This window comes from Betta splendens, chromosome 5, assembly GCF_900634795.4.
Source record: "Betta splendens chromosome 5, fBetSpl5.4, whole genome shotgun sequence".
Lineage (NCBI taxonomy): Eukaryota > Metazoa > Chordata > Actinopteri > Anabantiformes > Osphronemidae > Betta > Betta splendens.
This window is the reverse complement of record NC_040885.2, coordinates 13,658,956-13,676,196: the sequence shown is the minus strand read 5'-3', so window position 1 is coordinate 13,676,196 and position 17,241 is coordinate 13,658,956. Positions and strand designations below refer to the sequence as shown.

Genomic DNA, 17,241 nt, shown 5'->3' with positions numbered 1-17,241 from the left:
CTTTTGACTGACTTTTGTGTGCGTGTGCCTTCCAGGGGCTCTAAGCTGGACACAGTGGAGGTGCTGTGTTACAGGGACAGAACTCTGCAGGGACATCGTTCCATTGAGCACAGTGTCGTCTTCCAGGTGAAACTACCTGAACTTCCCAGCAGCTCAGGTAGACTTCCTAGTGTGTGTGCTTATACCTGCGCATGGGATGCTGTGTATGTATACACTTAGAAACTACTGTACCAGTAATGTGTCAGCTGATACTGTACATATCATTGTTCCCCAACAACATATTGCTCAAAGGTTTTAAATAATTTGGGCCTTTTTGGAGAAAACCTAAATAGTTTTTACTACTGAAATCACTTTTCATTTAATTTTATTCAGATTCTCACAGTCAAATAGTTCTTTTTTGTTGATAGGTGTATATTGTAACTGATACGAACCCTCAGTCTCTCCACTGGGACCATCTGCTTCCGTTTTAGGCCACTCTAATCTGACACAGCTTTTCCATTATTCCTTTATCTCCTGAATAAGGAATGAAAGTAATTTAAATGGTAATACCAGAATGTGAAAGGTGGTAGCACCATAATCTGTGCAGGTTTTGTTGAGATGGTGATGTGATGAGGAGCCTTTTTTTCACCACAGCTCTCTTTTTCAGCATACTTGGGCTTTAATTAACTCGCAGAGAATCCATTCATGTAACAGGAATTGATTCAGCTTTTCTCTTTGGATTTGCATGTAAAAATTTTGTATTGTTTATAAAAGATTAATGAATTCACCCTGGCAGAAGAGCTTATAATACATTTGTCTGATTGCATGATTTAATATTTGCATAACTAATTTAGCCCATATAAAAATAATAATGAAATCATTATTGATTCAAATGCATGAGTTGACAAAAGTAATGTACCATAGATTCTGAAAACAAATTCACTTTACAATCCATTCTCTGTATTATTAGAGTGGAGGCTAAAATGGATAAAGGAAAACTAAACAAAAATTACACTTAATGATTTTATAATTCCTATATGTTATGCCTCTTTTCATCATAGTGTGTCCTAAGAGTGTAGGTTGGGAGAAGAACCCTAAGGGTGCCATGGGGCCCAGGATAGTCAATCTCAGTGAGTGCATGGATCCCAAAAGGTAAAATACCCAACAAACATCTAGTGCCTATGGATCATTTTTCTCCTGGAACTTTAAGTCATGTTATTGGTTACTGCAGTCTGTCAAAGATAGATTTATGAGTTGAAATGAGAAGAACATTACTGTCGTCTGTCTGTGTCCAGGCTTGCAGAGTCATCAGTGGACCTCAACCTGAAGCTGATGAGATGGAGGCTGGTTCCTTCACTGGACCTGGACAAGGTGGTCAACACAAAGTGTCTTCTACTTGGTGCTGGGACTCTTGGCTGCAATGTGGCCCGTACTTTAATGGTAAGCCTGGTAAAACAAATTGCTGGTTGTAAAAAGGGACCAAAGTAAACTGAAGTTTGATGGATGTAAAATTCTTTGATGTTTTGAAAGATGAGCTTTGGCTCAATACCAAGGAGTGAATACCTTAGTCTTACTACTTTCTCTGTTTAATGTATCTGCAAAGTAGAAGCTTTAAATGTTAACTGCTGATAACTGGGGACAACACCTTTCCAGTTCAAATAAAGCAGAAAACCTTCACACACGCTGACCTGCAGTCAAACGATCAGGGATTTTTGTATCTGTGTCTTCTGGCTGCTCCCAGTCCTGCCTGACTTTTGCTGGCTGTGTGCTGTAAACAGTTTACCTTGAGTTAAATCTGTTTTATTCATCTGTTTTATTTCTATATACAGACAGTAGACACAACTAAAAATGTGTGGTTAAAGTGCGCTGTAACGTCTGCAGGAGCCAGGAGCAGCTGCGGTCTCTGAATCCTCAGAGTACTGCATATTCTAATAAACCGTTGTTTCTTCCATAGATGTTTACCTCATGATATAGAAGCATGGGTGCAGTGACCACATCAGTCATATATTTGTTTTTGACCATATTTGTAGCTGGTATAAGAATAAAACCATTGGCTTTTTAAACTGAATTGAAGTTAATTTAATTTAATTTGAAAGCTTTTGCCTGAGTCTGATAAACAGATCTTGGTCTGCACTTCATATGCCTTTCACTCCATGCTTGTTATTTCCAGAGCTAAGGGAACTTTGACACTTTGTTAAGCTGTGAGTCAGCGCTGAAATGAAACAACCTTGTGAAGTGTAATTAATAGTGAGGCTTTACTTCATGTTAATAAAGAAACATGCAAATAGATTATTTAAAAATGAATATGAAGCCTAATGTAGTGTTAAAATACAAGCCCAGCATAAACGCACTGAGGCTACAAAGTGTTGCTACAGACAATTTTCTTGTCAGTAATTAGTTGTATTCATATTCACTGTAATTAAATAGTGTGGATTTTGTTTCTCTTTTGTCCTCCAGGGATGGGGAGTGAGACACATTACATTTGTTGACAACGCAAAGATCTCCTACTCAAATCCTGTTCGTCAGCCGCTCTATGAGTTTGAGGACTGTCTTGGAGGAGGGAAGTCCAAAGCCATCGCAGCTGTTGATCGTCTTACTAAAATCTTTCCTGGAGTGGTGGGTACCACAAAACCACACAACAGTTCTCAGACACTGTTTAAGGCAGTTTTTTACCTGACCTGTGACGATCAGGACTCTGATTTTCCTTTTGAACCTTTGGACACTACAACGATCTGAATATTGTTTTTCTAGGCTTTAATCATATTTTTGTTTGATGACTGATTCCTGAGAAGTGATGACACACCGACCGTGCTGCATGCATATTAATTCTGGTGGTTTCATTACTTGGTGATTAATGAGAAGGGTCTCTGGGGGCAGTGTGTTGCTATACTAAATGGGAAATGAGCCAAACACTCACAGCAGGGCTCTGTTTTGGTGTGAAAGAGTGATACCAGCTCTAACTCAACCACTCGGGAAAACACACACGCACGCACACACACACACACACACACACACACACACACACACACACACACACACACACACACACACACACACACACACACACACTGAATGCATATTTATGACATAAATCGAGTGTACACCTGTGTGCTGATGCATATTTACTGCTGAACACACCGTTGTAAGATGATTCATCTTCCTTTTGGTCTGTCCTCAAATACAAGACAAGCGATTTTGTGAATCTCAGACACAACTCACCAGAGGTGTTTTGTCTCCCTTTTATTATTTTATTCAGTTGAGGCCCTGTAGAATCTAGACTCTCAGATACCTGTTGTTGTTGTTGTTGTTGTTGCATGTCAGTTATTTTATGTAGCAGAAAAGTTGAACCATATCAATGCAACAACTGATCTGTAATCAACCATCCTATCAACTACTCTACTCCTGAAATTGTCAATCTGCACCTTGAACTGGCTCGTTGCGGTTTCCCAGAACATGTTGAGGGTTTAGTTACACTGCAAGACTTTCCCCCAATGCTATCTCTGTCAGGTTGTTGCTGAAATGGGATGAATGGGCCTAGATTAGAGTGTGACAGGCAAGAAGAAGTTCCCCTTAAATGAACACACACACACACACACATGCACAATGATAATCATGTCATCAACTTGATGTCTGAGTTTCTCTTTCTCTGTCAGGTTCTGGTTTTCTCTTATTCTTCTGGGAATAAAATAGAAAGCAAGGAACACAGGCTTTTCACTTGATGGATGGCTATGTGCTGTCATGATGTGTCTAGACAGTGTGATTGTCTACCCTCATCCAAGCTGTAGCTATACCTGCCCTTGTATTTTTATCAGTGGGGGTATATACCTGCTTCTTTCTCCCTTGTGCTTTTCTACAAAGAGAGGGGCATCAGGTGCCAGTGAGGAAGATGGAAAAAATATGAACAAGCTGAGCTGAAAGCACAGAAGTGCATTAATTGAACCATAAGCACCTGGTTCAGCCGAGGTTACAATGTTGTAAATGTCAAGCAAATTTTGCATTTTATCTATGTATATATATGTGTATTGTAGTTTTTTCAAACAGTCCGATCAGAGCAGGTAGAAGACACGGGCTCTGGCATTGTTAGGACTTCATGAAAGACTGTTGATGTTTTCAGGAGGGTCCTTTTCTCAGCTGCAGGTTGAGGATGTTTGTTGTGGAGATTGGGAGTATGATTACCATTTCTGAAGCCAGGAGTCACCCCTGACTGCTTAGCAGTACTCGGCGTCAAAGTGAAATGTAAATTCAAGACTTGGTTAACAGCTCCCACTCTTGAAACGTGGAGAGCCATCCACTGATTCAGGAAAAGTGGCATTTCCTCTTGTTAAAATTTCGCACCTCATCTCTGCCCTTTTCTATCTTTCTCTTGACTATGAAATTATTCTTGACATTTCTATTCGCCTCACTGTCAAGTCCGCAGTCCCTGGAGATAGTCGCAGTAATAAATTTTGGCGATGGACAATAAAAGAGATTAAGTCATTGAACCATCAGAGACCCTCCTTTATTCATTTCATTTACTTTGCCATGTTTTTTTTAAGGGAAGTGGAAAAGGAAGGAAAGCCACTACTGTGGGCTCATAAAGGTCAAATTCAAAGCGACTCTTCCTTTTATAAAGAATATTCTAAACCATAAAATGTTTTATTAAGGAGCTTCTTATTGCGCCCTCCCACACAAACACGCCTCCTCCTTCTGTGTGGTTTGACGTCTCATCTTCCTGCAGTGACGTACATGTGCTTGTCTTTTTATTTAACCCCTTCTAATGTTGAATTTGCTGCTTAAGCAGCTCTGAGGTTGTTGATGTTTATACGGGTGATGAAGATGCTGCATTTTAAATTCACCTATTGCAAACCAAAGCGCTACAACTACATATTTGCAGTGGTACAATTTGTGAGCTGTGTCTTGTTTTCCTTTCCCTTTTTGCACCTTGCAGGTCGCAGAGGGCTACAACATGAGCATACCCATGCCCGGCCACCCGGTGAATTTCTCTCAGGCGACTCTCTCCCAGGCCCAGAAGGATGTCGAGCAGCTGGAGAAGCTCATCTCAGAACACGATGTGGTCTTCCTACTAATGGATACGAGGGAGAGCCGCTGGCTGCCCACAGTCATCGCTGCCAGCAAGAGGAAGGTACGTACTGTACAGTACAGGGTAACAGCAAAGTAAAAACATCCCCACGATCACTGAGCAGAGGCAGACGTTAATGATAATCAATCAAACAATAATATAAAGATGAAATAAGAGTTTAATGCTTCCAGCATTGAGTTATTAATCGGCAGCGTGTGGCACGGTGTCATTACTCTCATCATCCTTCCCAGCAGCAGGAGGCGGCTATTTTCAGCTAATACAGTGCATTGTGATGACAGATGACTTTATGATACCTTTCCAAATAACAGATGGACAGTTAACGATGAAGCATTTAAAGCAAGTGAAAGATCTAAAAGCTAAAGACCCAGATTTTCTAAACCAATCAAATCAGATTCGAAAAATAAATGTGACTCCGGATCGTTCCTGTTTGCTGCACATTTACTGTAATCTCATGTAATTTACTGTTCTTTTGTAGCCGTAGTCAAGCAGCCTCCTTAAGGTAGAATTATATGTCAGCGCTCTGGCTTCACACTGTGTTTTATACCTTTCATTGCACCTTGTTACACAGTGTATTAATGAAATTACTCCAGCTCAGCGCAGCAGTTTGCGATTTTTACCACCTCTTAACTAAACTGTGACCTGCAACAGCAAGTGGCCACTCAGGTTGTAAATGCCAAAATGAAACAATATGACTTGTATTACTGTAAACTCCACAGAGAAATATTTATATGTTATCAGCAGTGTAGATGTTTCTTCCCCTGCGGCTGTGACTCAGCCTTCCAGGAACTGCAGGGTCAGTGGTCTCTTTCCAGACGCTAAACCACTAATCTGAAGCACTCTCAGTGCCACAAATGCCTCACAGAATAGGATCAATCAAAAGTATCTCAGAATCAAAGAATGAGAGAGCTCTTTTGTGAAGTCGCAGCCGAAGAGCCATGAGCTACAGTACAACGTGCTCTAAACCTTCCGGAGGCCATGAAGCTGTAGAATTTGGAGCATGTTCTCTGTCTATTAAAACAAGCTTTTAATGTTCTGTTACAGTGTGTTCATGACATTAAATACACAGATACTGGAAATTCAAACCTCACATTAGATGAAAAACATGTCAGTTTAGACTACTTTTCAGTACTGCTTGGACCTGGACACAGTGCAGCACTTTAAGCCACGTTTCAGAATTTAGAAAAAATTTTTCTCTCTCTCTCTCAGGAAATTGAAATTGCTCGATAACATTTTCCAAACCTTGGGTTCACCATTTGGAATCCTATTAGTTGCCAGGCAACACAGGATGTATTGAATGTTACGCCAGCATCTTGTAAAGCCTCCAGTGGTGTTTCTGCCTCAGTACCTATAACACCACCTGTTTTGGGGGTAGTTTTCGTGGTTTTGCCATTTGCTCTTGACACAAAGTTGCTTCACACTTTGTTCAGATGATGCAGCTGAACAAACTGAACTATTTTATGAGTGCCTTACCATGATTCTGCTGTGCAAATCTGCAGCTAGTGGTGAATGCCGCTCTGGGCTTTGACACATTTGTGGTGATGCGCCACGGCTTGAAGAAACCCGCCGTCAGTCAAAGTGGCTGTGGAGCCGTGGACTCTTCGCCTTCTTGTTCTTCCACCTCGTCTTCGTCGTCGACTCCAGCCGGCTCTGCGCCCTCTGTCCCAGGATCCTCTCTGTTTTCCAACATCCCTGGGCACAAGCTGGGATGCTACTTCTGCAATGATGTTGTTGCACCAGGAGATGTAAGGAAAACACACAGCTGACAAGCAAACACAAACAAGACAGATCTTTTAAACTCTACTCTACAGTTGTTTGCTTTCCTTTCCTTTTTTCGGAGTCTAGTCTTTCCTCTGTATTACTGCTTTATTTTCTATCCCTGTACAACCTTGTTCATAACCACAATTACAAAGCAAAAATGTTTTAGTGTTTCACTGTACACCAAAGGACAGACAGGCAAGGTCAGCAATGACGCAACTACTTAGGTAGGCAACTATCAGTTCTTTTTTCAAGAACTGATGGAAGATTTTAAAAGATAAGTAAATATAAAGGCTGCCCACAAATTGTTTATCACATCTAGTGACCATTGTCATGGGCCGTATGAATTTATAGCATTTTAAAATCCTACAGTATGTTTATCATGAAGACGAGAAGGCGAGAGCTGCCTGACACAACCTTTCCACTTGTGAACATCGTTTTTTTTGCCACCCACATTTTGCTTGTGTCCATTCGGTTTCTGTCAGTCTTTGTTTCTCCTTTTTACATTTTTTTCCTCCTTCGTGACCTTTTGATACGAGTAATTTATGAAAGCCGTCCATCAGCCATTGAAAGCCGCGGCCAATTGTTAGAAACCATTCAGCTCTGACTTCTTCTGTAAATGCCATGTGGCTCCAGCCTGCTGCCATGGGTTATGGTATTATTACCATTTGAATTAGAGGCACAGCCTGGTCTCACCAGATTCTAAAACTCAGAAATGAATTTGAACCTGGTGAGGGAATGAATAGAAAGTTGTAAGCAGCGTTTTTTGATATGAGTGGCTGTCGCGTTGTGCTTTGAGCATTGTTTGTTAATTGAAAGAAACACACACGTTCTGCAGAGCTTAGGGTTGAGTCATGGTGGCTCCATACAACGACTCTTATATTAGAGGAAGTGCTTTTCTTTGCAGACACTGATCCCATTTAGATAAATTGCAATCTATTAATAAAGAGCTACAGTCAATATGCATCAAATAGTATTGTAGTAGTTGTTCATTCTGCCTGTGTCTGTGCTATAATAACCTGTTAAGTGAAGTGTTCTCTGGTATTGTACCTTTGTTTTCATTTTCTTGCTTGTTTCCTCCGTCTGACTAGTCCACCAGGGACCGGACCCTGGATCAGCAGTGCACAGTCAGCAGGCCAGGCCTCGCTATGATCGCCGGCGCCCTGGCTGTGGAGATGATGGTGTCCATTCTGCAGCACAGTGAAGGGTATGACCACGCAAAGTGACACACAGTGCGAGCACTCACAGACACTCACCCACCAAAGCTGTGTCTGAGCTGCTGCGGCGCCATCGCCTGTAGGGGTCTGACGTCTTGTTGCCATAGCTCTGAGCGCTACCTCACTGCAGCCTCGCAACTAAAGGATGTTGTGCCTTTGATGGCTCGCCTCCTAAACGTTTAGCGAGCCTTTTGTGATTTCTTTTCGGTAGAGCTTCAGCTGAAGTTTTAGGAGGCTGTAGTAAGTACTTCCCTTAGTTTGGCTCTAGAACAGCTGCTTCAAATATACTTTTGCCCAAAAACTATTATTGGCAATGGAAGCTTTCTGCAGTTTATTGTCCTCCTTGTGTTGTTTACACTGTGATGCAAATTCACTGGATGATCTGTTCTGGCTCAATATTTTCTACACTGATGGGGCTGTTTTCATGCGTATTAAGTGTGTATTTGTGTGCATTGTGGTGTGTTTGTAAAGCGTACTTGTGTCATTGAAAGTCATACTAAAGTAGGTGCTTGCGGGGCCTGATAAGACAGCCATTTTCTTTGAGTGTTTTGAGATGGTAGAAATCCTCACAGAGCTGCTCTGTGTGTCCTGGATAAAAGGCTTAGAAAGTGAAGGAGAGGAGAGTTTTCATGTTTTATGTGTCTATACCTCCTTCCTTTACAGCACAAGCTCTCCTCTTGCATCTCTGCATCCCTGTTTTCCCGTTTGATAGCTTATTATAGTCTTCATAAACCCTGCTCCTCCACGCCTTCATCCCTCTTAGCAGCCTTACACCGGCTTTTATATGGAATCCTACTTTGTAACCACCATGGACTCTGGAGGATCGTCACCTATGGATTAATGTTACAGCAGTTTGGCAGAAATTTCTTATTTCGCCCAAGTCCTTTTGAGCTCTCCCTGAAACCTGATGGTTCTGTTATAGTGTAGGAGCTTTTAGATCCCCTAAATAATGTTATATTTTATGTCCAGGCAAATTTAGACTTGCATGACATCATGCAATACTGGATGTGTTGTGCTCTTTGGCAAAAGGCAGAAAACGTTTCTTAGCACCTTACTGTATGCTGTTATTTTACTTATCAGCCATGGGTTTATATTTAAAGGGGCTTTGGAGACATGCGTGACAGCCAGTTGTTGCACATGTCATGATGACGCCGTTCTATGACAATACAGTATAATAATACGGTTTTCTTTCTCTGTATAGGGGCTATGCTGTGGCCAGCAGCAGTGACGATCGAATGAATGAACCTCCCACCTCTCTGGGTCTAGTGCCACATCAGGTCAGACACACAAACTGCCTCCAGTACATCTTGATACTCAGGATTGTGTTGTCGTTGCTGTTGGGCCATTCTTCTACTTCTCCTTTCCTCTAACACATGTAACGATGCTTTATCTTGGTGTGAAACCTACCTGTTATATGCCATTCCTACCGATGGCATTGCCAAAATTATCCCAGATGCCAAAGGGGTGGAGATGCTCAACAAAGGTTTGTTGCTGATGTAGGGTCATTTACTGTAGGAACAAGACTTTATCAATAAGCTTAGAACTAAGGAAGAAAACTGCAGATTTTTCCGACGGGTGCCGCCTTACGCTCACCACCTACTGTAAGCGTGCCTTTCAATGGATCTGCCAGTTGTGCTCCTGAAAGGTTATAATTTGCTATTTCAGCTATATATTGTACATGTCACTGAGGTGAGAGTTAGTTCCCATGCTCCTCTATTCGGCTTGATTAAAATGTCCCTGATGTACTGACATTTATTCAGCCCATCCATGACAGCGTTGGCAACAATTTACAGCTACAGGTTGAAAGCATTGCTTTCAAAAAAGATGTGTTTTATTGCTTTCTATTACATAACTTTGCACACATTTCACACATTTGTTGTGTTTGAATTATAAATCAGTGTCATACATTAATCTTATTCAGACTTTTATGAACTGTAAAAGCCAGATATGATTAGGATAAAGTCACTCACCATAGTAAGAATTAACAGTAAGCAGCTGTTTTTTTACACACTTTACTGAGCTACCTCAGTAACACAATGCTCATTACATGTTATAGTGCCTAATATTTTATAATTATTCTTCTCGTTTTCATTCAGCCAGTCTGCTCTTTACTTTTGAGTCTGTGTTTGAGAGTTGTTCCGTGTTACTCCCTTGCGTTTGTTGTAAAAGCTTGTCTCCTGAACCCTGAGTGAATGCATTACACATGAATACAGTCCTAATTGCCATTAGAGTTTCTGGCCTTAATAAGTCTGTTGATTTGATTGAAAGGTCTGTCGTGAATATCAACATTTTGTCAGAGAGATAGGTGTTTTATTCTAGTGACTACTGCAAATCAGAAACTCAGAGGAAATCAATAGAACATCTTTTGACCAACCTTAATGCTAAATGCATTAAATACAGCTACCTCTCCTTCAGACATGTATACGCTCGATGTAAAATATTGTCAAAAAATCACAGTATAGATGGTGATGGAAAGAAACTATACAGCAGATGATCCCCAAGCACAGCCGTCCACACTGTGTCCTTTTGCTTATGGACTGATATCACACCACCTCCGTTCGCATCATCATCCTCAGTATTCATCACCCAGAGTTTCTTTCATGTGCATGACACACCTGCTGCTTGTGGTATTTCAGCCAAAGTACAGAAAAATGCCATGTAAATAGGATGAAGGAATAAGGAGAGAGGTAAATACTAAGGAAATGATGCTTGTGTGTATGTGTGACAAATACTGACAAACACTCTGCAGTTGAGTGGTTTAAGCCTCAGTCTTTGGCGGAACAACAGTGACAACTTGTGGTGATTTCTAAGGAGTACATGATGTAGTAAACGCTGACCTGAACTTCAGTTACTTCCAACTCGTAATCAAACATACACTATTAAAGTTAAAATACCACAGGCATTTAATCCAGGAACACGCTGCAGTGTGGCACTATTGAACAAAGTCTGGGGATTCAAGCTGTTACTGGTTTGTTTTAGACAAAGACATTAGACATTGTGTTATTCTTACAGGTACAAACGTATATTCTGCTGAATATCGTCTTTTCTTAAATGCATGCTCATGGTAACGTGCTCTGCAGTGTATGTAGAACTGCAAGTCTGTTCAAGTTCGTCTCTTTTTGCCCACGCTCACTCACTGACGTGACTCACTCATCCACTCACCCTTTCATTTCTCAGTTCCACCGCTGGACATGCTTGCTCTGGCAATGTTTCTCACATTTTTGTTATATCTGCGCTTTTACTTGCTGCTGTTTTGTCCATTTTTGTGCCTCTCTCTGTCCTTGAATGTGGCATTTTAATTCAGACGATCCACACTCAGATGTGAAGATAAATGAAGAGGAAGAAAATGTATAATTAGCCCCGGCTGTTTCGCAGCTGTAGAAAACTGAAAGGTTTTGCCGGATGAAGCACTGCAGTGCATCATGCTTGGCTATCAGTCAGTCAGATGTATGTCTTAGCCTATAGCCTTAGGTTGTCACGCAGTCTGGGTTAGTGCAAGTTTGGCCCCGTAAAACGATATTTAAAAAGGGTGAAATACATTTTACGTAAATCTAAATAACGGAGCCAAGAGCTAAAAGCTTTTCAATTCTGTCCCTGGTCACTTGCTGTGGTAATTGGTCACAAATGTTGGATACATTTATCAGCTTCACCAGCAGATAATTACAGCCAGGAAGTAATTCCAAGCTCTACTCTATGCGCATTACCAAAAACCATAATGGATGAAGCTTTTATTAAAAAAAGTAGAGGGTGTGGGTATAAAGAGGTAGAGGGAGGCAATAAAAGGGGTATATTGTGGCGAGTAGTGTTTTAGCATGTGCTGCTAAAGAGTGAGGGTGCATGCGTGCATGGAAGGGGGTCTTTAGTCGCTAATTAGCCATAATTATTGTAGGTATAAATGGGACGAAGGCTTTCAGCTCTGAGGGATGTGCTGAAAATGTTAAACTGGAACTGTGGCTGTCGTGGGCAGCAGAGGGAGCCCTCAGCGTGCTTTATGAAATGTAGGACCCACACACGGTCAATGTGTTTCATCTAGCATTTGCTTTTGGAACTTATACTTGCATTTGTTTGAGAATCAATGGTCACTTCGCCCCCTTTTACATTAGTTACTGTGTTAGAAATATATTAATTTCAATATGTGTTGTGTGTCACTGAAGAGTAAACCTGCTTCATGTTTGTGCCCTGTTGACTTGTTCTCCTCAGATTCGAGGCTTCCTTTCGAGGTTCGACAACGTCCTGCCGGCCAGCCTGGCCTTTGACAAGTGTACCGCCTGCTCACCCATCGTAAGTCAACATGTGTTTGAGAGTACACGAAATGTTGTCATAAGGGTTGAGTGGCTCTCGTTCCTGTGTAACAAGACTGTTTTGAAACCCCAATTGCACCTCCAGCAGCAGTTGGGGGATTCCCACTTCTCCCACTTCCACACTGGTTCAGTCAGTGAAGCTGTGTTGAAATGTCGTTCCTTGAGGAATACTGAATGCACACGCTGAGAAGAGCTGGTAAAAGCATATGGTAACAATCAGGCAGCAGTTGCTCATTGATGTCAGCGACTGTCGTATGTGTGGAATTAGCTCCCACCACTGTGTGTGTGTGTGTGTGTGTGCGCGTGCGTGTGCGTGTGGATAAAGACTGGTTATTGAAGCGTCCCCATATCCCAGCTCGGCCAAGTGCGATGGGAGACATTGCCTTTGTGTCTTTTTTTACTGCGTTGTCATTGGCCCACAGCCAACTGCTCAATCAGTGTCCCAGGTGGTCTGTGGTCGGTAGCATCCAGCGATGGGATTGGTCGATGCACATTAGTGTAAGAGCGGGTGGGAGGGAAAGTCAGCCACAGCGGCGAGAAAGTTAGGGGAAAAAAAGGGTGAAGGGGAGGGGAGAGGTAAAGAGAGGAAGTGCGGGGCTGAAGAAAGGGTGTTGTGATGAGTGGCTCGCTCTCTCCCTCTTTCTCCCCACATCTCAATGCAGTCTTTGTGTCTATAAAGAGGTCATAAAGCCCCAGATCTATCACTTTCATGTGAAGAGCGAGCGAGGAACCAGGAGCCAGAGAGAGGGGGTGGGAGTCGGCTCTCTTGTCCTCTAAAAGTTTAAAGTTGCTCCACCTACGCTGCTTTAGAAAAAAAAAAAAGTTCCACCCCGTCTTAAGGTGTCATGTTTCGTCCGTGTGACTGATGAGATTATTCGCTCTGCACAGAGGGTTCATATGGTTTGATGGGATTGGGCAAAGGGGACAATGAGCGAGTTGAATTAGGAAAGACGATCCTTTGATAACGCCGGGATGAAGGGAATTTGGTGCATATGTTTTGATTCGGTTAATCCCACCTTCGCACCTTGTGCCTCGCTGCTTTGCATTGGCTCATCGGCCCCGCGCTTCTCGTCTCTTCCAGCCTGCTCCCGTTTCACTTCTTCTCACTCTGTCTCACCTTCTCTCCTCTCCTGCCGCCCCCCCCCCCCCCCCCCCCCCCACCATAGCTGCCCTCCAATTATGCATCCCTCTGTCTCTGTAGCAGTGTGTGTGTGTGTGTGTGTGTGTGTGTGTGTGTGTGTGTGTGTGTGTGTGGTGGTGTGAGTGAGTGAGTGCATGTCTGTCTGTGTGTATCCCTGTGGCAGTCAGCTGTGTGCTGGACGGTCACTATGGAAACAAAACAGTTCTGCCCCTGTCTGGGGCTGGAGCAGTTCCTGTGGAGTTGGGGTGTGTGTGTGTGGGAGAGGGGGGGAAGAGAGAGAGAGAGAGAGAGAGAGAGAGGGAGAGAATGAGAGAGAGAATGAGAGAGAGAGAAAGAGAGAGAGAGATTCTAAATCTTTCTGGGCCTGTACGCCAATAAAACTACTCGCCAAAGAGTAAATCACAGCTGACGTTGCTTTGTCTCAAACCGGGCCAGACAACTCCTACTACACCTACTTGTACTAACACTACCAGACATGCTACCGCTATTTATAGGAACTAAAATCACATATGTAGTCAAAAGTGTTAGTGTATAAAGTCCCTGTAGTGATCTCTAACACAGCTGAATCTGTTGTTGAACCTTCAACGTGTGACTGTCTCACATTTACGTACACGGTTACAAATTTTAGTGCACATTTCACTTGTATTTGTATCTACTACTAAAAACAATTGGTTTGTAGAGCAACAAAAGCTAATATGATGTAATAAAAGTTATAAACCTGGGAAAACAAAATAACACATATAATTATAATTATCTGTACAATAAAACAGTAAAACTGATCACCTAAGAAAAAGCATCTTACTGCTAAATTTTGTACATTTAGTTGTATATCCACTTTATATATTCTGTCTTTCACTAATGCTGTAGCTGTGACAGTGGTGATGTCAATTCAACAAATGAACCGAGTGGCGTTTCTGACATCAAACTGCTCTCTTTGCTGCTCGTACCGCCAGCGTGTGTGTAGGTGTGCGACCGCAGTGGGTTGAGTCAGTGTGGAGTCTGGTGTTTTCAAGGAATTCGTCCAACCTGCCATGCTGAGCATAAATGTTAGCGGGAAGTTGAAGCCGTGACTCACCAGGAGCTATTTTCTCATACGTGTGCAGTGGTTGTTGCTTCACCGGAAAAGCTTTTAAAGCATTTCATTCATTGCTGGGCATCAATCAGAAACCTTCATCATTGTGTTCTTATATCTTCCCCTGCATAGTTAAAGCCACTTTTAATGCTACTGTACCGCCACCACTACTATCAAACAGTTACATGGTGACACTACAGTAGTACCAAAGCATCTGCTATTTACAACATCATTCATTCATTCAGTCATTCTACTTGTGTACTCATAGCTGAAGTTAAAGCTTCTTTCCGCCACCAGGACCACCCATTGTGTGTTTGATATGTTTATGGATGCTACACACAACAAAGGACACACATACATGGCCTATAGCCTGACTCTGAGTTTCCACAGGATGCACCCACACACAGCTTCAAAAAGACATGAATACTGTCAAATAAAGCGGGAGGACAGATATTTATGTGGGAAGGAAGGAGTGAAGGAAGGAGTGAGGCAGTGAAGGAGTGAAGGAAGGAGTGATTGCAACATGTGCAATTGTGCACATGTACCTGACACATGTAGTTTTAATGCTGTAGCTTTTGTAATTGGTTCTTTTTCTCTTCTGTGTTCGATCACTATTGAAACATCAGCGGTGCAAACGACTGTAAAATGTTATCATAAATTCAGCACATTTCTCAAGTTGCTGAATGTGTCATGAGCAGCTACTACATTTCAACAATGTAGTAGCTGTACATGTATGTAGTATTAGTGCTGTAATAAAGAAATACAAGGGAAGGAAGCGGAGAGCGAGAGGTAGAAAAGACAAACAAGGGGCACGTCAGTGTGTTTTGTGTGCGGTGTGACTGGCTCCAAGACTAGACGCCAGGTCAGTCTGCACACACACACACACACACACTGAATCAGAGGTAATCTTACACCTGCAGAGGCGGGTCTGTGGGCGTCCATGAAAGGCTTGGCCAAGTTTAGGAAGGTAGTTAAAAAGGCAGAGGATCTGTGTGTGTGTGTGTGTGTGTGTGTGTGTGTGTGTGTGTGTGTGTGTGTGTGTGTGTGTGTGTGTGTGTGTGTGTGTGTGTGTGTGTGTGTGTGTGTGTGTGTGTGTGTGTGTGGTTATGGCTGTTTGAAGTCAGTACTACTAGGAGATCAAGGTAAATCATATCTGCAATGTTGTGGAGGTGTTGAGTTGCAGTTGTTGTGCAGGACATCAAAGTAAATTTCATCCTGTTAAAATATTATCTGCCTTTGAGGAATGCTGCATTTTTGCCCCCCTCATAACATTATGAACCCTAATATAAAACCTCATTAAATACAATAAATCGCCTGTAATATAAATGCTTTAGTTAGTATTGATGTATCACAATTAACAGATATAAAAATATCTGAATCATCATTGTTCTTTCTTTCTTTCATTGTCCAGGTTCTGGACCACTATGAACGAGAACGCTTCAGCTTCCTCTCCAAGGTTTTTAATTCTTCCCACTCGTTCCTGGAAGACCTGACGGGACTGACGCTGTTGCACCAGGAGACCCAGGCAGCAGAGGTAAGCCAGGCCCTCCACTCACAGCCTCCGCACACAGGTAGCGACACGCAGGCACAGGCGCCACAGGCCACAGTGGTAACCTGTTCCTGGATCAGAACACATGGTGGCTCACTGTGTACAAAGCAACACTAGTGAGATGATTGACCTCATTAAGGGAAAGAACTGTTTAGTGATTGATTGAATGTTTTATTTTATAGCCATAGCCATTTTATAGTCACTCTGACATGTGTGTTACTGTGCTAGTTCTCCTCTCAGTCCTCTTTATCACCACCTTCCAGCGCCACTGTCTGGTTTCTGACATGGTGGTGCAGCACACTTTGCAGACCTCGATCTAAAAGACCAGCCCTTAGCTCTGGAACCATGATCCAGACCTTAGTTCTGTAAATGGGCAGTGCAGTTTGTGACCCCACGCAATTCGCCCACAATTCTACATTTTAATTAGTCAAAATTCTCAAATGAAACGTTTAATAACTGAAGTAACAGCATTTTTGTCCGCTAACCTTCTTGTAATTGATGTGTCACTATAGCAACACACAGTTGAGGTCTGTGGAACACCGAGTGGCACAGTGTTCTCACAAACATCCAGAATACTTAGCGGTGGAACATGAGTGGTTTTCCTCAATACTCCCCTCTCACATGAGGCCGAGGGTGCGGAAGGAGAGGCAGAAAATGAGCGTGTGGGTGGTGGGGGGCTGGGTCTGGTTTTGCCGAGCTGTGGGAAAATCCCACGTACTTTCTCCTCCACTCCTACTCATAACACGCGGAGAGGAGGGGGGGCGAAGAGAAGCCTGGAAGCAGGAGGGGAGTGGGGGTTGGGGGGGTGTGGTTTAGATAACGGCGTAGACAGGAAAATTGGAAAAACTGGAGACCTGAGAGAAAGTTGTAGAACTCCAGGTCTCCCACTTTTTCCCGATTCCTATTCATTCTGTCCCCACGGCCGCTCTCCAGCTCCTCCCCTATCATTCCCCGCATCTCGCGCTGCTTCCCGCATCGTTCGCCCTCTCTCCCTGATGAGTGCGGGGAGCCTGGCGCAGGTCCCTTTCTCCTCAGCTAGAAGATGGAGAGATTGTTTTGATTGCCCAGGCCACTAGCGCCAGAAGTCCTAGCGCCTGTTTCCTGTACACAGATTAGCTATTCTGAAAACTACTACTCTTGGAGGACG

At 42.8% G+C, this 17,241-nt stretch overlaps 1 protein-coding gene across 1 annotated transcript in view; it reads left to right on the top strand.

The window, feature by feature from the left end:
• The window catches only part of atg7 (ATG7 autophagy related 7 homolog (S. cerevisiae)), a 37,086-nt gene that overhangs the window by 4,744 nt on the left and 15,101 nt on the right, over positions 1-17,241 (top strand). The window contains exons 9-18 of the mRNA XM_029149695.3: positions 36-157; positions 1,041-1,131; positions 1,275-1,419; positions 2,437-2,595; positions 4,907-5,101; positions 6,556-6,801; positions 7,906-8,021; positions 9,233-9,308; positions 12,232-12,312; positions 15,957-16,079. Of these exons, the coding sequence (XP_029005528.1) occupies positions 36-157; positions 1,041-1,131; positions 1,275-1,419; positions 2,437-2,595; positions 4,907-5,101; positions 6,556-6,801; positions 7,906-8,021; positions 9,233-9,308; positions 12,232-12,312; positions 15,957-16,079 (1,354 nt within the window). The remainder of the gene's footprint in view (positions 1-35; positions 158-1,040; positions 1,132-1,274; positions 1,420-2,436; positions 2,596-4,906; positions 5,102-6,555; positions 6,802-7,905; positions 8,022-9,232; positions 9,309-12,231; positions 12,313-15,956; positions 16,080-17,241) is intronic.